The sequence below is a fragment of the Gracilinanus agilis genome, chromosome 4 (assembly GCF_016433145.1).
Source record: "Gracilinanus agilis isolate LMUSP501 chromosome 4, AgileGrace, whole genome shotgun sequence".
NCBI lineage: Eukaryota > Metazoa > Chordata > Mammalia > Didelphimorphia > Didelphidae > Gracilinanus > Gracilinanus agilis.
In genome coordinates, this window is record NC_058133.1 from 212,369,331 (window position 1) to 212,389,530 (window position 20,200).

Below are 20,200 nucleotides of genomic sequence, written 5' to 3' on the forward strand. Positions count from 1 at the left end.
GAGAGAGAGAGAGAGAGAGAGAGAGAGAGAGAGAGAGAGAGAGAGAGAGAGAGAGAGAGAGAGACTGAGACAAGCCAAGGGTACAGACTCTATTCCAACAGTATCTAAGTGTATATCTCTAAGCCTAAACCCAATCCTAGATCCCCCTGCCCTGCCTTGGCTACTACCCCCCTTGCCTACTGCCCTGGCAGCAGTCCCTGATTGAGTTCTGGACCTAAAAAGAACTGGGAAAGTATAAGCCAGGAGTATAAAGGGATGGTACTACCCAACTTCTTAATTGCTTTCTTCTTTCCATTAATCCATTTTCTATTTGTCCATCAACCTTCATTCTGTATCATGTTATCTAACTGTCCATTATCTTTTCTGTTCTCCCACCTCTATCACAGAAGCCAGACTCATCTTGGGGTTAGCTCATTCCACCACAACCCTCAACCCTTTCTCTCTCTTTTTTTTTAAAAACCCCTTTCTTCCATCTTAGAATCAATACCATGTATTTGTTTTAAGGCAGAAGAGCAGTAAGGGTGAGGCCATGGGGGTCAAGTGACTTGCCCAGGGTCACACAACTGGGAAGTGTCTGAGGCCAGATTTGAACCTAGGAACTCCCATCTCTAGGTCTGGCTCTCAATCAACTAAGCCATGCAGCTGCCCACCCTCCCCAACCTATTCTCACAGACTTTTCCATCTCCCTCTTTCCTCCTGCAGATATGGGGAGTTTTGAAGAGGGTGAGAAGCACCAGAGTGTCTCCCATGGAGAGGCAGCTGTCATCAAAGCCCCTCGAATCTCTAGCTTTCCCCAGCCACAGGTCACCTGGTTCCGAGATGGCCGGAAGATTCCACCCAGCAGCAGAATGTGAGTATGGTTGTCCTCATGGGACAGGGTACATTGCGCAGAGGCATTGAGACCAAGACATAGATTGAGATCAGGCATAGACCAGACATCTGAAAGAAACAACAGAGAAGCCCTCTCAGGGAAATTTCTTCTCAGCCCTTAGCAAGAGGGAATACATCTTGGGTTATTGGTGAAAGAGTCCTGGAATTGAAAGAGAGAAAGTATCGAGAGATATGAGCTGCCCTGGAATGGAGGCTACGAAGGAGCATTTTACCCAACCTGGGGGATTTCAGGGGACCATCTGTACACTCTGGAGGGAAGAGGAGGGAAGAAAAAGAGGCAAAAACAGAGAGAGAAAAGGAGATAGAGATAGTCACATAGATTCAGAGAGACAAAGACACAGAGGGATCTCAAACCTGCCTCTCATTCATTCACTCAGCAGCATTTATGAAGTACCTATATAAAACTGCCTAGGCCAGTGCCAAGCACTTTGCAAAGACCTGGGGATACAAATACCAAAGCACCAAACAGTAGCTGCCCTCAAGGAGCTTGTATTCTAATTGGTGGAAACACCACATATTGGGGGATGGTACTGTTTTGTTTGGGGCAGGCACTGGGATGGTGAATGGAGCCAGAGGGACAGAGCAAGTCATTTCTGGTAGCAATGACAGTACTGACTTGACTGTTGACTATAGGAAGCCTGTAAAGTGTGGAGGATAAATTATACTTGCAAAGAAATAGAAGATGACCAAACAACAAACAAAAAACAAAACTAGAAACTGGTCTAGAATATGAAGCATGACTCATGGCTGGGACTACCCAAATATAGAACATATGACAACATATAACAATCAGAGAAGGGAATAAACATCTATATCACACCTGCTACATATCTGGCACTATCCTAAGTGCTTTTAGGAAATATTATCTCATTTGATCCTCACAACAACCCTGGGACATAGTTGCAATTGTGATTGATCCCAGTTTTATAGTTGAAGAAACTGAGGTGGATAGTTTTGGGAGTTTTAGATGGCTTGCCTAAGGTCACAGAACCAGTAACTATCTGAGGTCACATCTGAATTCAAGTCTTCTTGACTCCAGGCCCAGAACTACTACTATCTACTGGGCCATCAGCTGCCTCTGGGATCTAATGGGTCCCAGAGTTCCAGAGCTGAGACATTTAATTTTAGTTCCCCAACAATGACAAGGTTTAGTGGTATAGAAGGTACATCACTTTGAAGGATGAATGGCAAGAAAATGGTTTGTATGGAAATGGGAATGAGTTTGGAGGAGTTCTGAGTATCAGGGCTAAGAGGATTAGTCTCTCAGGAGAGTAGCAGAGCTCAAGAAGTAGAATTCTACTGGGGAAGAGCAACACCTATGTAGGAAATACAAAATAATTTCCAGGAGGAGGGCACTTCAGTCAGTCAATATGCATTTATTAAGCACCTATTGTATGCCAGGACTTGCTAAGCACTAGAAATGCCCCCCGAAAGGCAAAGGTAGTCCTTGCCCTTAATGGAAGAAACAGCATGTAAAAACCCTGTACGGGGGAGTAGCAGTATTGAAAGAGAGAAGCAATCATATTTGAGAGATGTTGGAAAGATGAGGCCTTTGTGAGAGATTACATATGGAAGAATAGAAGGAACAAGTAATGAGGAGCCAAAGATGACACCTCAGTTGTGAATCTGAAGGACTGGGAGAATGCTAGTGCCCTCAATGATAACAGGGAAGTTTGGAAATGAAGCAGGTTTGGAAGGAAACAGTTCACTTTTAAACATGTTGAGTTTAAGATGTCCACTGGACATCCTGTTTGAGATGAAAGGCAGCTAGAGATCTGAGACAGAAAGTCAGAAGAGTTTAGAGCTTGATGGTTACATTTGAGAATCATCACCATAGATAGGATCACCAAATCCATGAGATCTGATGAGATTATCAAATGAAATAGTACAGAGGAAGAAGAGAAGAGGGCCCAACAAATAGCCCTGTGGAACATTCCCAGTTTGTGAGTATGACCTGGATGAAGATCAAAATTGGGAAGGAGCAGTGAGACAGGTAGGAGAAGAACCAGGAGAGGGGTATACTGAAAACAACCTAGAAAGAAGTAAATATCATGAAGAGGTTAATTGACATACTACATGCAGAGAGGTCAAGAAGGATGGGGGTTGAGAAAAGGCCATTGTATTTGACAATTAAGAGATGATTGGTAACCTTGAAGAGAGCAATTTCATTGCTCTCTTCAATGATAGATGACCTGGGATGCTGTGTTATAGGAGGTTAAGAAGAGAGAGGAGAAAAAAACATGGAGGCACCTGTTGTATAGCTAGCTTTCTTAAGGTACAAAATGCAAAAATAATGTGGGATGATAATTAGGAGAGAGAGAAGGATCAGATGAGGCATTTTTTAAGAATGGAAGAGATATGGGGATGTTTATTGGCAGGAGGAAAGGAGCCAGTAGATAGGGAGATATTAAAGATAAGTGAGAGTAGAGATAATAGAGGGAGAAATATGCTGGAGGAGATAGGATAGAATAGATTGATTGTACAAGTAGAGGGGTTGGCTTTGGCAAGAAATAGGGCCACCTCATCATGTGACACAGGGGTGAAAGAGGAGATATTGGCAAAAGGCATCTGGGTGATATAACATAAGAAGAAAGGGAGAAGAGAAGAACTCTCAACAGATGCTCTCAAGTATTTCCATAAAATAGAAGGCAAGGCAAAGTTCTCAGCTAAAAAGCTGTCAGGACAGGGAACCATGGAAGGTTTGAGGAAGCATGAAAAGTTTTAGAAGATTCACTATAGAAAGCAGAATAATGAGTTAATTAGGAAGGTGTAAAAGGATTGCCTTCTAGCATTTAGGACCTTGTTGAGTTTATGCAACATGTCTGTAGTAGACCTAGTAAGAACAATTGCACATTTTTTTTCAACTTATACACAGCAGCATGTGTATAGCAAAGAGGGGGGATGGTGGGAGTGATCCTAAGTTGATGCTTGGCAGGTCAAAATAGGCAAGATCAAGAAAAAGAGGAGAAATAATAGAATTGAACTAGTTCACCCAGAGGACAAGATAAGGAAAAGAGGATGATGTGACTTGTGTAAGGCTGTTGACCTGGGAGAGAAATGAGAGATGGAGGGATTGGAGATCATGATATGGACAAAGAACAGGGTTTGGTAAGGGAAAACCAAGGGAGAGGTGGAAAGCCATTAGATTATAATCAGATAAGGGAAATTTCAGAGTTTATAAACATGGAGGTGGTGCATTCTATGGATGATGGCAAGGTCAAGGGTATGACTATTTTTATGTGTAGCTGAGGTAGAGTAGACGGGTAATGAGAGTTGAGTAGGTCAATGAACTGGGAGATTAGGTTGTTTGAGGGCGTATCAGTGTATATATTGAAATCTGCTAGCATGAGGGCAAGAGTTGGGGAAGAGAGAAAGATTGTGAGCCAGTCACTGAATTAATTGAAGAAGGAAGGGGAGTGTTTTTGAGATCTGTATACAACAGCTACCAGGATTTTGATTGGGTGGTAGATAGGAATAGCATGCCCTTCAAAAGAGGAAAGATTAGTGAGTGACAGAAGTATAACATGGAGTATTACCAATGAATACTGGGGGATGGGAGAGGATGGGAAATGAGTGAGTGAAAGTGCAGCCAGGGATAAAAGGGGGAATGTGGTGTCCAGTAGGCTTCCTCTAGGAAGTGGCACTTGAACTGAGCTTTTTTTTTTTAACTCTTACTTTCTGTCTTAGTATCAGTTTTAAGACAGAAGAGCAGCGATGGCTAGACAATACAGGGTTAAGTGACTTGCCCAGAGTCACACAGCTAAGAAGCATCTGAAACTAAATTTGAATCCAAGACCTCCTGACTTCAGGCTGGTGTTCTATCCAATGTACTACCTAGCTCGAACTGAACTTTGAAGGAAGTTAGGAATTCTGAGATAGAAGTGAGGAGGGGAATGCTTACTAGGCATGGGAGACAGCCTGTCAAAGTCATGGAAACCAGAGACTGAATGTTGTGTACAGAGAACCAGTAGTCCAGTTTGCCTGGAATACAGAGTGCAGGAAGGGGAGTAGGGTACAATAAAGCTGGAAAATAGGCTGGAACCAGAGTGTAAAGGACTTTAAAAGCCAAACACAAGACTTTATATGTTATCCTAGAGGCAAAAGGGAAATGCTAGAGCTTCTAGAGTGGCATGATCAGATCTGTCTATGCTTGTGGAATATCAATTTAGCAGCATGGAAATGGATTGGATGATGAGACTTGAGGCAGGGGTACCAATCAGGATACTGTTGCAGTAGTCCAGGCAAGAGTTGATAAGAGCCTGAACCAATATGGTGGTCATGTTGAGTGGAGAAAAGGAGAGGGATGCAAGAGATATTATAAAGGTTGTACCTACCTCCCTAGATTGGAGTTGTTGCTATGGTTATGGAACAGCTGCTGACTCTCAAAGGGCCTGGACAGCTCCTTTGGGGATGGATAAAGAGACCCTGCTAGGTTCAGAGAAGGGAACTCTGAAGGCAAAGGGGTATGAAGGAGAGAAGGGGAGGAGAACCTGTAGGTGTGCCTTTGTGGATTGCATTCATGTATGTGTTGGCCCATGTATGTTTTGGCTGTGTGAAAGGAGGTGTGGCAGGGAGGAACCAGGGCTGGCTTTGGTTGGTAGGCTAAATAAATACACAGGCCCTTTCAGCACTAACAAGGACCCTCTGTGCACTCTCTGGGTTTGGTTTTGGCAATTTGATTCTTGCATAACCGAACATTGGAAGCAACACCCAACACCTCTGAAAAGGGCTATAGGGAAAGGAATTACTTCACCTTCCAAAATAGGAGTGGCCCTGAAACCTTCCCTCTCAGCCTGGGCAGCATGGCGTCTTCTCTACGCTAGAAGAGACCTCAGAGGTCATCATATTCAATTTATACCCTATCATGTTAGAATATAAATTTGTTTGTAAAACTTTTACAAAGATGATGGAAGATTATAAGCAGCAGTATCTCAGAAAGCAGAGAGAAGCAATGGGAGATAAAACCAGCTTAAAGAAAGCTTTGTGAGATATCCAGCTAAGCAAAGTCATCCCAGGGGCATTTAGGGATGAACATGGAAGCAGGACAACAAACAGAAGAAAAATCGAAAAGATTTGCAAAAAAAATCTTTAAAACTAAAACTGTTTCTCCATCAAGGACTGTGGAATCACCACACTTGGACCCAAATATCCGAGTCCTCAATGTGCTTACAAGGACAGTAGAAATGGCCCTAAAGAGAACAAAGCCCAGAAAAGCAGTCAGTTAGGACCAATTCTACATAGAAGAGATCCATTCCAAAAGCAAAACAATTATAAAGAGGCAGCTAGGTGGTTCAGTGGATTGAGAGCAAGGCCTAGAGATGGGAGGTCCTGGATTCAAATCTAGCCTCAGATGCTTCCTAGCTGTATAATCCTGGGCAAATCACTTAAGCCCATTACTGTTCTTCTGCCTTGGAATCAATACACATTATTAATTCTAAGACCAAAGGTAAGAGTTTAAAAAAATTATTAGGGCATTAATATAGAAGGTTTCTGAAGAAGGGAAAGATACCAATGGCATGGGGAAAAATCTCCAACCTTAATACCAAAAAAAGCCCCCCCAAAATTGTAACTCCTGCCCAAATGCCTACTCTCCCATCTAGATAAAATCTTTATGAATCATCCAGATAGAAATAAAAATCATCCTCAGTGAAGGGATTAGTAGGGAACAGGTAGGCTTCTGAAAATAATACTCAACAATGAACCACATCTTTACCATTTCACAATTAACTGAAAGGCTTAAAGCACATAAACACCCACCATGTTTATTATCTGATGATGACAAAAAAAGCATTTGATGTTGAATAACGAAATGGTACTTTACATTATTGTTTATAAAGTGTTTTCCCTGCAGATATCAAGATCATTCAAGATTCTTTGAAAGATTTTACAGCAAAAAGAACCTTGTTCAGTGACCCTCTGATCATAGACATCAGATGAGGTCTTAAATAGAGAGATGAAAGTTCACCAAAGACATTTAGCGCTGTGATGGAGGAGGAACACCACAGAGTCCAGGTTAAATTGGGATTCTCTGTGGATGCTCACGCCCTCCAGATCCCTCTCTTGGTGGCTGGTAGCGGGCTGGCTGCATTAAGGATTGGAACGTTGAAGGGCCTCCTGGAAAGTATGTGTAATCTGGCTTGGCCACCTACACAGGAAAGACCAAGTAGATGAAACATATCACATTGCCTAGATTTCTGCATGTCTTTATATAGACACTCAAAAAAGTTTGCCAACCATATGCATATCTGGGGCAAAAAGAAGAGATGGACAATGAGCTGAGCCTAGACTTGAACAGGAATAGAGCGGGCTTGGTTACATTTAGGAAATCACCAATTGCGTCCATGCTTCCCATGAAAGCAAAGGTCTCCTTTTTAATACTATTTTACCAGTTTTTCTTTATAGAAGTGAGACATGGAATACTATAGTGGAATTTGTTTATTTTTTAAAACTTTTTCCTTCCATCTTAAGATCAGTACTGTGTATCGATTCCAAGGCATAAGAGGGGTGAGGGCTAGGCAATGGGGGTTAAGTGACTTGCCCAGGGTCACACAGCTAGGAAGTGTCTAAGGCCAAATTTGAACGCAGGACATCCTGTGTCTAGGACCAGTTCTCAATCCTTTGAGCCACCTGGCTACTGCCTGGAGTTTGTTAAATAAGGAATGATGTGGTCAACCCTGAACTTTTGGAAAATAATTTTGGTTGCCAATATGGAGGGTGGACCAGAATAGAAAGAGGCATGAATTGAGGCAACAAAATTAGAGGCTCTTGTAATAATCTAAGCATGAAGCCATGGGGGCCTGAACTAAGGTGGTAGCTATGTGATTGATTGGTGATGAGGTAATATTATGAAATAGAAATGATGAGATTTGGCATTGGATTGGATATGCGAAGTGAGAATGAGGAATCAGAGAAGACACCTAACTTGTGAGTCTGGGTGACTGGAAGGGCGGTAGAGACTCAGTAATGATAAGGAAGTTCTGGAGAGGAATGAGATATGGAGCGAAGGCAATAGGAATCTACTTTGGACATCTTGAGTTTGACATGCCTTCAAGATGGTCATTTTGAAATGTCCAATAATCAGTTTGTAATATAGGCCTGCAGCTAGGGAGAAAGGCTTAGTTATGAGGTACTTACAAATGTGTAGAACTGGATGCAGCTGGGTGGCTCAGTGGATTGAAAGCCAGACCTGGAGATGGGAGGGCCTGGGTTCAAATATGGCTTCAGACACTTCCTAACTCTGTGACCCTGGGCAAGTCACTTAATCCCCATTGCCAGCCCTGACCATTCTTCTGGTTTGGAACTAATATTTAGAATTGATGCTATGGTGGAAAATAAGGGTTTAAAAAAGTATATGAAACTGAATCTGATCAAATCCCTGCTATCCATGGTAATGACAGCTTGCTTACTTAATATGTATTTCATAAGCATTATTTTATTTAATCTACACCAGAGCCCTGTGAGGCAGGCAGCGGAAGAAAAGTGCCAGAATCTGACCCAGAGAATCTGGATTCAACTTCCAGTTCTGTCTATGTGGCTTTGGGCAGATATTTTCGCCTCTTACACTCAGTTTCCTCATCTGTAAAATGGCAGAGGATTAACTAGCTGAGCCCAAGGTCCCTTACAGCTCTATGGTCCAGTGATTGTTATTTCTACCTTTCAGATGAGGAAACTGAAGCCCATAGAGATGAATTGACTTGCCCAAGGTCACACAACAAGTAAGTGTGACTTAAAGTGTGACTTGAGACTCAAAGCCAGGTCTTCTGACTTTAAAATTGTTCCTTTTCACATCATCTAAACCTGCTAGTGCACAGTTAACATGGATAGTAATTCTGTTCTCCTATACCACTACCCAGGCCTAGAGACTGGAGGTCCTAGGTTCAAGTCCGGCCTCGGACACTTTCAGCTGTGTGACCTTGGGCAAGTCACTTGACCCCTACCGCCCACCCTTACCACTCCTGGGCCAAGGACGGTCCCTAGCCCGGATGAAAAAAGGAGGAGGGTTGGGCGTGGGGCTAGCAACCCCACCCTGTAAAAACTACATCTGCTAAAGAAACTGCAACCTAAAAGTAGGGGCAGCTGGGCTAGCTCAGTGGATTGAGAGCCAGGCCTAGAGACTAAAGGTCCTAGGTTCAAGTCCGGGCTCAGACACTTCCCAGCTGGGTGACCCTGAGCGACTGTGTCCCATTGCCTACTGGTTGTGGCCCTATGCTCCTAGAATGGAGTCCCAGGATAAAAAAAAATACCACTATCTAACTTTACAAAGCTGAGGCAAGTATCCTGAAAGCAATGTTTAGTCACTTTCATTCATGTCTGACTCTTTGCAACCCCTTTTTTCAGTTTTCTTGGCAAAAATAATGAAATGGTTTGCTATTTCCTTCTCCAGCTCATTTTACAGATGAGGAAACTGAGGCCAAAAGGGTTAATTAAGTGACTTACCCAGAATCACACAGCTAGGAAGTATCCAAAGTAGAATTTGAATTCTTGTCTTCCTGACTCCAACCGAGGTACTCTATCCACTATACCACCTAGCTGCCCGAAATAGGGAGTTTATTCTCCGACAATATGAACCACCACAATTCCATCATCTCTTTTTTCCCTACATCCCCATTCCTGTTATCCCAGTCTCATTTTCCAGACCCCTCCCTGGTTATTTTAATTCACAACAGCATCCTGCCCCGTGATACACTCTTCCCACCTCCTCCCCACTGCCCCATCCTCCAAGCTGAATATAGGAGGGAGCCATTCCAATGGTTTTATCTTAACAATTACAGCAGATTAATATTCATAGCTGAGTAGTCAGGACCCCTGGAAGCAAATTCTCTGGCATCTGTATGCAGGGGATACATATCCAATGAGTGCTATCAGCCATAGAGAGCTGGAGGGGAGGAGGCAGGAGGGGCTCAGGGAGACTTCTGTCTATGGGCTACACCACTGCTGGGGTCTAAACAGTGATTAGTAACACCTTATCCATCCCCTGGCTGTGTGTTGTGGAAAAGGAGGCAAGAGGAGTAACAATAGGAAGAATGTACAGGCCGTTGGGGAGCTTTCAATCTGACTTATTCGGTTCTCTAATTAAATTATCAAGTGTCCCCAGGCATGGAACACCATAGAGCTCAGGAGAAGGCTTCAGTCATGGAGTGAAGGATTAGAAGGTGGGAACTTGGCCATTCAGAGCTAGCCCAGCAGGGTGGAATGAGGAAGCTGGTTAGAAACAGAGTCCAAAGGGGTATCATGACTGTGGAATCTGGCCCCGGGTCAGGAAGGAAAGAAGTATTCTTTAAGTGCCTACTACAAAGGTGTAGCTAAGGTGGCTCCATGAATTAAGAGCCAGGCCTTAGAGACAGGAGGTCTTGGGTTCAAATTTGAACTTAAATACCTCCTAGCCTGTAGGACCTTGGACAAGTCACTTAACACCATTTGCCCCCTGCCTTGGAACCAATACACAGAATTGATTCTAAGATGAGAATTTGAAGGAGGGAAAAAAGTCTAATGGGAGGACTGGTAAATCCTTAGGATGTATGCAATATCTTTTGCCTAATGCCAATCCATCTGGATGTTGGGGAACCCGCTTCTAAAAGATGCTGAGGAAGGGGACCCTTTCCTTCCCCTTATAAGAGTATGCTTACTGTTAGTTTGTAGTGATGGAAAGCTTTTAACTGGCTGATGATCCAGAACTGTATGTATACACAGAAGGCTTGAACAAACAAAATCTCCCTCTCTTGATCAGTTAGGCAAGAACTGATATATAGCTGCCATATTCAGAAGAGAGAGCCATGTTGGAAATGATGGTGGCTTGCCAAGAGCCATTGGTTCCCTTATCTCCCCTTTTGGACTACCTTATCCCCACTACTTCATTAGCTGAAAAAGCATTGAAGATAGGACAGGTAATGATTTTGTGAATTCTGGAAAGGTCATAAGAGGGGTGGCTAGGTGGCTCAGTATGGATAGAGAGTTAGGATTGAAGAAAGGGTTGAAGTCCTGGGTTCAAATCTGTCCTAGGACACTTCCCACTGACCCTGGGCAAGTCACTTAATCCCCATTGCCCAGCCCTTACCACTCTTCTGCCTTGGAACCTATTCACAGTATTGATTCTAAGATAGAAAGTAAGAGTTTAAGGGAAAAAAAATAGTCACAGGGCCTTGGGGAAATCATATCATATCTTATCCCTGGACCTCGATTTCCTTGTCTTTTGGGTAGCCAGATATGGATAACATTCTGTTCTCACTCTGACATTCTAAGGGGATAGGCAGGAGCCTAGCAATTTAGTAGAGGAGAATTTCCAAGGCTCAGCTGAAAAGACAACACACTATGATAGTACAAACAGATGAAGGAAGGTAGTGCCTAGGTTATTGGCCAAGAGATAGGTGGAAGACTGGATATCCTCAAGCCAAGACCAAAAGAGCATCAACTTTATGAGAAACAAACTTATTTCAGAGCCTGCACAATTTCAAACTGAAACTACAAAGGGGTACCTGAGGCCCAAATAGACAAAGAAACTTTGGGCAGAGAAAAAAGGCTAAGACAAATAAAGAAAGTAGCATAGAATGATAGAATATTGAATGTGAGAGAAGGGGCTTTATTTGTTTGTTTGTTATTTAAACCCTTACCTTCCATCTTAGAATCAATTCTGTATATTGGTTCCAAGGCAGAAAATCAGTAAGGGGTAGGTAATGGGAATTAAAAGACTTGCTCAGGGTCACACAGCTAGGAAGTATCAACCTAGGACCTCTCATCTTTAGAGAAGGGGCTTTAGAAGTCTAACTAGTTTCCTTGCTATGGACCTCCCTGGATTCCTTGATATTCCATGAATAGTATGAACAGTGTTCCATGAATCATCCATCTTAAAGCTCAAGACATTTTCTGTGACTCTCCCCCACGGCCAGAATTCTCTTCCTCCTCTACTCCAGTAATCTCCCTGCCTCCCTTTTAAGGCCCAAATAAAATCCTACCTTCCAAAGGAAGCCTTCCCTAAGTCCTCTTAATACTAGTGCTTTTTCTCAGTTAATTATTTTCCATTTTTCCTGTATAAGACTTACTCTGTGTGTGTGTGTGTGTGTGTGTGTGTGTGTGTTTGCATGTTATCTCCATTAGATTATAAACTCCTTGAGGGCTAGAGACTGTCTTTTGCCTCTATTTGTATCCTGAGCATTTAGCCCAATGACTGGCACATAGTAGGTGCTTAATAAATGTTGTTTGATTGATTTATAAAGGGCAGCTATGAGGTACAAGTGGATAGAGTGCAGGGTCTGTAACCAGGAAGAACTAAGTTCAAATCTGTCCTCAGATTCTAGCTGTGTGACCCTGCCTCAGTTTCCTTACTTGAGCATGGTATTAGTAGCACTGAACTTGTAGTGTTATTGTGAGAATAAAACGAGGTAATATTTGCAAAGTGCTTTGTAAATCTTAAAGCACTATTTAAGTGCCAGCGATTATTGTTGTTGTTGTTGTTGTTACTGGAAGAAACAGAGAGAGAAAATAAGTTGCCTAAAGTCACACAGCTGTTTAATGCCACTGCAGGGACTTCTACCATCCAGCCTTTCATTCTTTCCCTGATTCTACTCTGTAGTGCTGCCCAGGGTTGCTAGAGAGAAAGAATAAGCAAGGGAGTGAGAATAGGCTGTACCTAGGTGGAAAGGTGCATGAGCCAATAAATTCAGCCAGAGCGGGGCAACTGAAGGAGACTATTCCAGTCTGTATCACTTGAGCTAGTAAAGAACATTAAATAGTATTTAGCCCAGAGTCTCCCAGCCTTATTCTTAAGTTCATTTGCACACCAAAAGGTCTGCCTGTTTATGTGTGTTCTGGGTGTATGTGTTCACATGTGTTCATGTGTGTGTTCATGTGAGAAGAGGAAGTAGGGAAGATCATAGGATCACTGATTTAGAATTACCTAAAAGCTCGTGCTTTTCCTATCCCTTTTCTTTTGATCCTCACAGTAACTCTGTGGGATAAGTATTATTATTTTCATTCTATTTATTTTTTAATTAATTTTTTTTATTTAGAATATTTTCCCAATCTTTACATGATTCATGATTTTTCCCACCTCTCTTCCTTCCCCACTCCCGGAGCTGACGAGCAATAATATTATTCTCATTTTGCCAGATAAAGAAACTGAGGCTCAGAGAGGCAGCCCAACACTGTGGATCAGAACACCAAACTCAGTTGAAGGAAGATATAGGTTCTTTGTTTTTTTTAAAGCCTTACCTTCTGTCTTAGAATCAATTCTGTGTATCAGCAAGGGGTAGGCAATTGGGGTTGTAGCTTACCCATGGTCACACAATCAGGAAGTGTCTGAGGCCAAATTACTTCCTATCTCCAAGCCTGGCTGTCCATCTACTGAGCCACCTAGCTGCCTCCAAAGATCTAGATTCTAATCCTGTTTCAGATATATACTTGCTAGTGCATCACTTAATTTCTCTGAATATTGGTTTCTTTATTTGTAAGGGGAAAATAAGGGTACCTAGGGAGTGAATAAAGTGTCAGACCTGGATTCAGGAAGATTCATCATCCAGTGTACAAATCTGGCCTCAGATATAATAACTAATAAGTTGTGTGATCCTGGGCAAGTCACTTAACTTTTCTGCCTCAGTTCCTTCATCTGATAAATGAGCCAGTGAAGGAAATGGCAAACCACTCTAGTATCTTTGCCAAGAAAACTCCAAATGAAGAAGAGTTGCACACACCTGAAAATGATTGAACAACAAAGGAAGAAAAGAATGGACAAGACCTATAATATCATAGTTAGAAGGAAATATTTGGCAAAGGACTCCAACAATGCAAAATAGAACCTTCTCTTCAGTTTAGGCACAGGGAGAAGTTACCCTTACCCACTTACCCACAGTCAGTAGATCCTTGACCACAGGTCTTCTTGACTCTAGTCACTACAACCATCCTACCTCTCATCTATAAAATAAGAATAATAATTGCACCCGTCTCACAGAGTTGTTCTAGTGTTCAGTCAGTAAGCATTTATTAAGCACCTGCTGTATGCCAGGCACTGTTCTAAGCATTGAGGATACAAAAAGATGCAAAATATAGACCTTAAGGAATTCACAGTTTAATAGGAGACATGAGAAGCAAAAAAATATATACAGAGTGAGCTATATACCAGATAAATAGGAAATAATTAAGAGAGGGAAGGCTCTAGAATTAAGAGGGGTTTAGAAAGGCTTCTTGTAAAAGATAGGTTTTAGTTGAGACTTGAAGGGAAGCCAAGAGATAGAAATAGAGTGGGAGAGCATTTCAGGCATGGGAGCAAGCCCGAGTAAATGCCTAGGACCAAAAGATAGAAAGTCCTAGAACAGCACTGGATCAAAGAGTTTGGGGGGATGGAAAACAGAAGGAGTAAGAAGTGCAAGAGAGAGACTAGGATATAAAGGACTCTGAAGGCCAAACAGAGGATTTCATATTTGATCTTGTAGGTGTTTAGTGAAGGGGAGGAGGGTTAGATGAGAGCCAAACTTTAGAAAAATCACTTTGGTGACTAAACGAAGGATGACCTAGAGTGAGGAAGGACCTGTGGCCAGGTGAACTACCAGAAGACCAATGCAATAGTCCAGTTATGAAGTGATGAGGGCCTATACTAAAGTGGTGGCAGTGTCAGGAAAGAGAAGGGGGTATATGCCCAAAATGTTGCAAAGGTTAAATCAACAGCACTTGGCAACAGATTGGATATGGGGGGAGGGGCAGGTGCAGAAGGCAGTGAGAAATAATGAGGAGTTAAGGATGACACCTACCTAGGCCACAAGCCTGGGGGATTTGAAGGAGGGTACCTTTGACAATCATAGAAGGGTTAGAAGCAGAGAGAGTTTGGGGCAAAAGATAATAAGGTTATTTTGGGACATGTTGAGTTTGAGATGTCTAATTGACACCCAGTTCAAGATGTCTTAAAGGTGGTTGAAGATGCAAGATTGGAGGTAAGCAATGAATTAATTAATTAAATTGGGGGTAAGGTTAGGGTAGGATAGGTAGATTTGAGATGGTAATTAAATCCATGGGAGCTGATTGAGATCACCAAATGTAGTATAGAGAGTGAAGAGAAGAGAGTTTGGGACAAAGCTCTAGAACATTCATGGTGAGCAAGCATGACCTGGATGAACAAAGTTCAGCAATGAACAGTCAGGGAGGTAAGAAGGGAATGAGGAAAGGAATTTCCAAAAACCTAGAGAGAAGAGAGTATCATGGAGGAGAGGGTGATTGATGGTCAAATGGTGCAGAGAGGTCATGAGGGATAAGGACTGGAAAAGGTCATTGGATTTGTCAATTAAGAGAGATCATTGGTAATTTCAGACAAAGCAATTTTAGTGAACTAATGAGATCTAAAAGTGTGTCATAGGAGATTAAGAAGGGATTGAGAGGAGAAGTAGAAGCACCAGGGGCAGCTAGGTGGCACAGTGGACAGAAAATGAGGTCCAGAGATGAGAGGTTTATGGTTCAAATCTGGCCTCAAGACACTTCTTACAATCCTGAAAGACTTATGATGAGGAATGCTATCTACCTCCAGAGAAAGAACTATTGGAGTCATCTTTCACATCACTGTATTTTTGGTTTTATTTTGGAGTTTGAGGTGTGTAGGTATGCTCTTACCACAATGACTAAAGTGTATTTTGCAAGACAGTAAAAAAAAAATGAAGAAAAAAAGAGATACTTCCTAGCTGTGTGACCCAGGGATAGTCACTTAACCCCAATTGTCTAGCCCTTACTGCTTTTCTGCCTTGGAACCAATATTGGTCCCAGGACAGAAGGTAAGAGTTTTTTAAAAAAGAAGTGGAGACACCTATTGTAGATGACTTTCTCAAGGAGTTTATCCACAAAAGAAGTGATAAAAGATGATAGTTATTAGGGATGGAAAGACCAAATGAGGGTTTTTTGAGAATGGGAAATACATAAGCATATTTGTAGATAGAAGGGAATGAGCCAGTAGACAGGAAGAGATTGAAGATAAGTGATAGAGTGGGAATAAGAGAGGAGGCAATCTGTTAGAGAAGATAGGATGGAATGGGATAGAAGGTGCAAGAAGAGAAGTTAGCTTTGGTAAGAAGAGCCATATCTTCATGTCTGACAGGGTTGAAGGAGAAGATAATGGCAGAAGGCATCTGAATCATATGAGATGAGGAGGAGGAAAGAAGAGGGTGTTCATAGCAAATGGCCTCAGTTTTTTTCAGTAAGAATGTGGCGAGGTTCTCATCTGAGAAGGTAGCTGGAGTAGAAGACATAAGAGATTTAAGGAGGGATGAAAAGATTTGGAAAACCACCACAGAGAGTAGGATAGTGAGTGGATAAGGAAGGTGTAGGATTGCCTGACCCAGTTTAGGTTATTTTATATAAATTTGTAGTAGAACTAGTCAGAACATAATTTTGCATGATTCTCTCTACTTTTTTTTAACCCTTACTTTCTCTCAGTAACAACTCTAAGACAGAAGGGCAAGGGGTAGGCAATGGGATTCAGTGACTTGCCCAGGATCACACAGCTAGGAAGTGTCAGAGATCAGATTTGAACCCAGTTCCTCCTGATTCCAGTCTTGGTGCTCTATCCACTATGCCACCTAGCTGCTCCAATTTTTCAATCAACAGTATGTGGGTAGAAATAAAGGTGGCAGACGGTAAGAGTGATGGAGATTTGCAGGGAATAGTTGGTGATACAATAATGGAGTTAGGAATGTGAGAAAAAGACAATGTAGAGTTGAACTGGCTCACCAAGGAATCAAGATGAGAAGAGAAGGAGAATGATGGCCTAGGACAGAACTGAATGGAGCAGGGATTGGAAGTCACAGTGTGCACAGAATAGAGTTTGGTATGGGAAGGCCAAAAAAGAGGTGGAAAACCAAGTAGATTGTGATCATGTAAGGAGATTTCAGAGTTCTTGAACATGGAAGTGATACATTTATGGGTAATGGCAAGATCTGTTGTTCTGCGGTTTACATGAGATAATAAATAAAGGCCTTATTATGCATTTCATTCAAGTCTAGTTCAACAAATTCAAGTTCAATACCTACTATGTGTAAGGCAATGTGATGAGAGCAGGAGTTAACAAACAAAAAGACCAAACTGTCCCTCTCCTCCAGGTAGTTTCTCCTTAAGACCCTTATACAAAATTTAGCTGTACACAATGAGAGGCACCATGCTATGCCCCGAGGTTGCAAATATAATGCAAGCAAGGTAGCCCCTGCCTTCAAATGGTTTCTATTCTAATAATAATGAAATATAATTTGAACTCAGGAAAATGAATCTTCCTGATTCCAAGCTTGTCATTCTATCCACTGCACCACCTAGCTCCCCAATGGAGGCAGCAACCCTGAAAGGCAGGTATTATTATCATCCTCAATTTAGAGATGAGGAAACTGAGACCATTCGACTTCTTGAGCCTATATGGCACATAATAGATACTTAATAAATGCTAATTGACTGACTCACCAAGGCTGAAAGAGGTTAACTAGTTTCACAGTTACTAAGTGGCAATATTTGAAATCACGTCTTCCTGATTCCAAGGGCAGCACTTTATTCATTACACTACTAAATGCCACCAAAATTTGTCATGCCTCTGTACAGGGCCATTTTCTACCTCCAACTCTAACTGCCCACATTAGTGGGAGAATAGAGAGAGAACTTTTTTTTTTAAAACCCTTACCTTCTGGCTTAGAATCAATACTGTGTGTATTATTTCCAAGGCAGAAGAACTTTAAGGACTAGACCTTGGGATTAAGTGATTTGCTCAAGGTCACACAGCTAGGGATTTGCCCAACATCACACAGGCCTGGCTTTCTATCCACCGGGCCACTAATTGTCCCCAGAGAGTCAACTCTTCCAGAAGGAAGGAAGGAAACCCTTGGGGAAGAACAGAGTGGATGGACCTCCTCTCCAATTTCCTGGAGCTTTGTTGAGGGCAGAACTGGCATGTAAAAGACCAATGGCAAAAAAATAAATTAAAATAAGGCAAACCCTCAGCCCTGGTGAAAGTATAAACAAAAGAGACATTTGTGAAGTGGTTCCTTTGAGAGACTCTCTTTAAAACTCTGTAACATTCACCTTATGGGAAAATCTGAAAAGGATTCAACTGGATTTGTCCTTGTTAAACTAACATTAAGGATGTTTAACAGCTGTCTCATGCACATCACATTAAAATTTGGAGCTAGACTTGACAAACTAATGGTTTTGTTTGTCAATGGGGAAATGAATAAAAGAAGATGGAAAACAAGAAAAGAGAAAAATTTGTCAGTGGTCAGACTTCTAAGGTCTACAATGAGGCCCAGTGAGTTCCAAGCTTTCCCTCACATGAGTCTAGGGTTCTATACTCTCTAATGTGGGTCCCAAGAAAGAAAAATTCAGGTTTGAGATAGATAGACATAGAAATTCCTCTCTGCCCTCTCAGACACCTGTCCAACCTCAGGGAGAAAAGCAATGTTGGGAAGTATCATCATCTCTAGGTGGGGAAAAGGCAGGTTTTTTTTTTTCATTTCAGTTCAGAAGGGGAACTGAGGCAATGGCATAAGGACAATCCAGCAATATATTTGACTAATAATAGCCAATGCCTAGAGCTTTCATCTAAATTATCATCATTAATATCTTCTACACTCATGAGGTCAGAGAATATGTCTTCATCCTTTTTTTTATCCCCAGGTCCTCATATGGCATCTTATATACAAGAGAGATATATAGAGAGAGACAGACAGACAGATAGACACAGAGAGAGACGGAGACAGAGAGAGATGGAGACAGAGTCAGAGAGACAGAGAGAGAGAGAGAGAGAGAGAGAGAGAGAGAGAGAGAGAGAGAGAGAGAGAGAGAGAGAGAGAGTATCATGGTTTAAGTCAATTAAGCTCAACAAATATTTCCTATTACTATCATATATCTAGTATTAGGTGATAGGATGCAGTGATAAAGTGACAAAATTCATTATATGTGTTTAATATTATAGTGTTTGGTGATAATATATAATGATAATGTGATAAGATATAGTGATATGTATTTAATAGTATTCGATGATAAGATACAGTGATACGTGTTTAATATTATAGTATCAGGTAATAAGACAGTGATAAGGTGACAAGATATAGTGATACATGTTTAATATCATAGTATTAGGTGATAGTATAAAGTAATAATGTGATAAGATATAGTGATGGGTGTTTAATAGTATTAGGTGATAAGATACAGTGGAAGGTATTTAATATTATAGTGTTATATGATAGTATACAGTGATGTGACAAGATACAGTAATACATGTTTAATAGTATTAGGTGACAGTATACAGTGATAAGGTGATAAGATAGTGATACATGTTTGCTATTAAAGTATTAGGTGATAAGATACAGTGATAGGTTTTTAATATTATAGTGATAAGGTGATAATCTATAGTAATAGGTGTTTAATAAATATTTGTTGAACTTAATTGAATCAACTCATTAAATGCATGATGTTATACAAATAGATAAGCTTGTATAGGTCAGGCACAATTTAGTTCAGCAATTATTTTGTATGTGAACTCTTTTTATGTACATGGACTTGTCTAGTCCCTGGTGATTTTCCTTTTCTTTTAGAAGCATCCTCTAGAAGGCAGAGCTTAAGGAACCTCTCAGCCTCGGAGTTTTTTAAAAGTACTTTGGGGAAGCATTCATTCACACCATGAGATTTCCCCCGGTGCTAAAGAAAACTTGAACTTAATGGTCAAATATAACCCAGTACCCCACCACCACCGCACACATACATACACATATACACATGCACACACAGAGCTATTTTTGATTCTGACCTCCAGAGGTCAGAGGGTATATAAAAGGTATGAACTTCACTACAGTCAAAAAGGGACTATGGGAGGAGAAAGAACTGGGGGTCACTGGTAACTTATAGCAGAGACTGGAGTTCAGGCAGAGGTAAAATTAAGAGGATGGAGGCTAAGAAATATAGCCCTGCCAAGGTTAAGGAATACCTAGACATCGAAAGATAAGGGGAAGCTAGATATCTTTGTACTTCGATTTCCTCACCTCAAAAACAGGGATTATACTCTTCATCCTGCCATCCTTCACGGGGTTATGAGGATCAGAAAAGATAATGTCTGGGAAAATGAATTGAAAATTTTAATGTTCAATACAGATGTAAGGCATTATTATTTATGCCTTTCCCTTATCATTCCCATTCCTCATCAACACACATACACTCTGTCTCTCTCCCCCTCTCCCTCTCCCCTTCTCTTCCCCTCTCCTTCCTCCTCTCTCCCCCTCTCCCTCCCCCTCCCTTTCTCCTTCTCTTTCTCTGTCTGTCTGTCTGTCTGTCTGTCTCTCTCTCTCTCTCTCTCGTCTTTCTCTTTCTCTCT

The 20,200-nt window shown here is 41.6% G+C and overlaps 1 protein-coding gene across 1 annotated transcript in view; it reads left to right on the top strand.

Annotated features, from left to right (window-relative positions):
- The first annotated feature begins 704 nt into the window (after nt 1-704).
- Nucleotides 705-20,200, top strand: part of LOC123246219 (protein sidekick-2-like) — a 177,993-nt gene continuing 158,497 nt past the window's right edge. The window contains exon 1 of the mRNA XM_044675152.1: nt 705-850. Within this exon, the coding sequence (XP_044531087.1) occupies nt 705-850 (146 nt within the window). The remainder of the gene's footprint in view (nt 851-20,200) is intronic.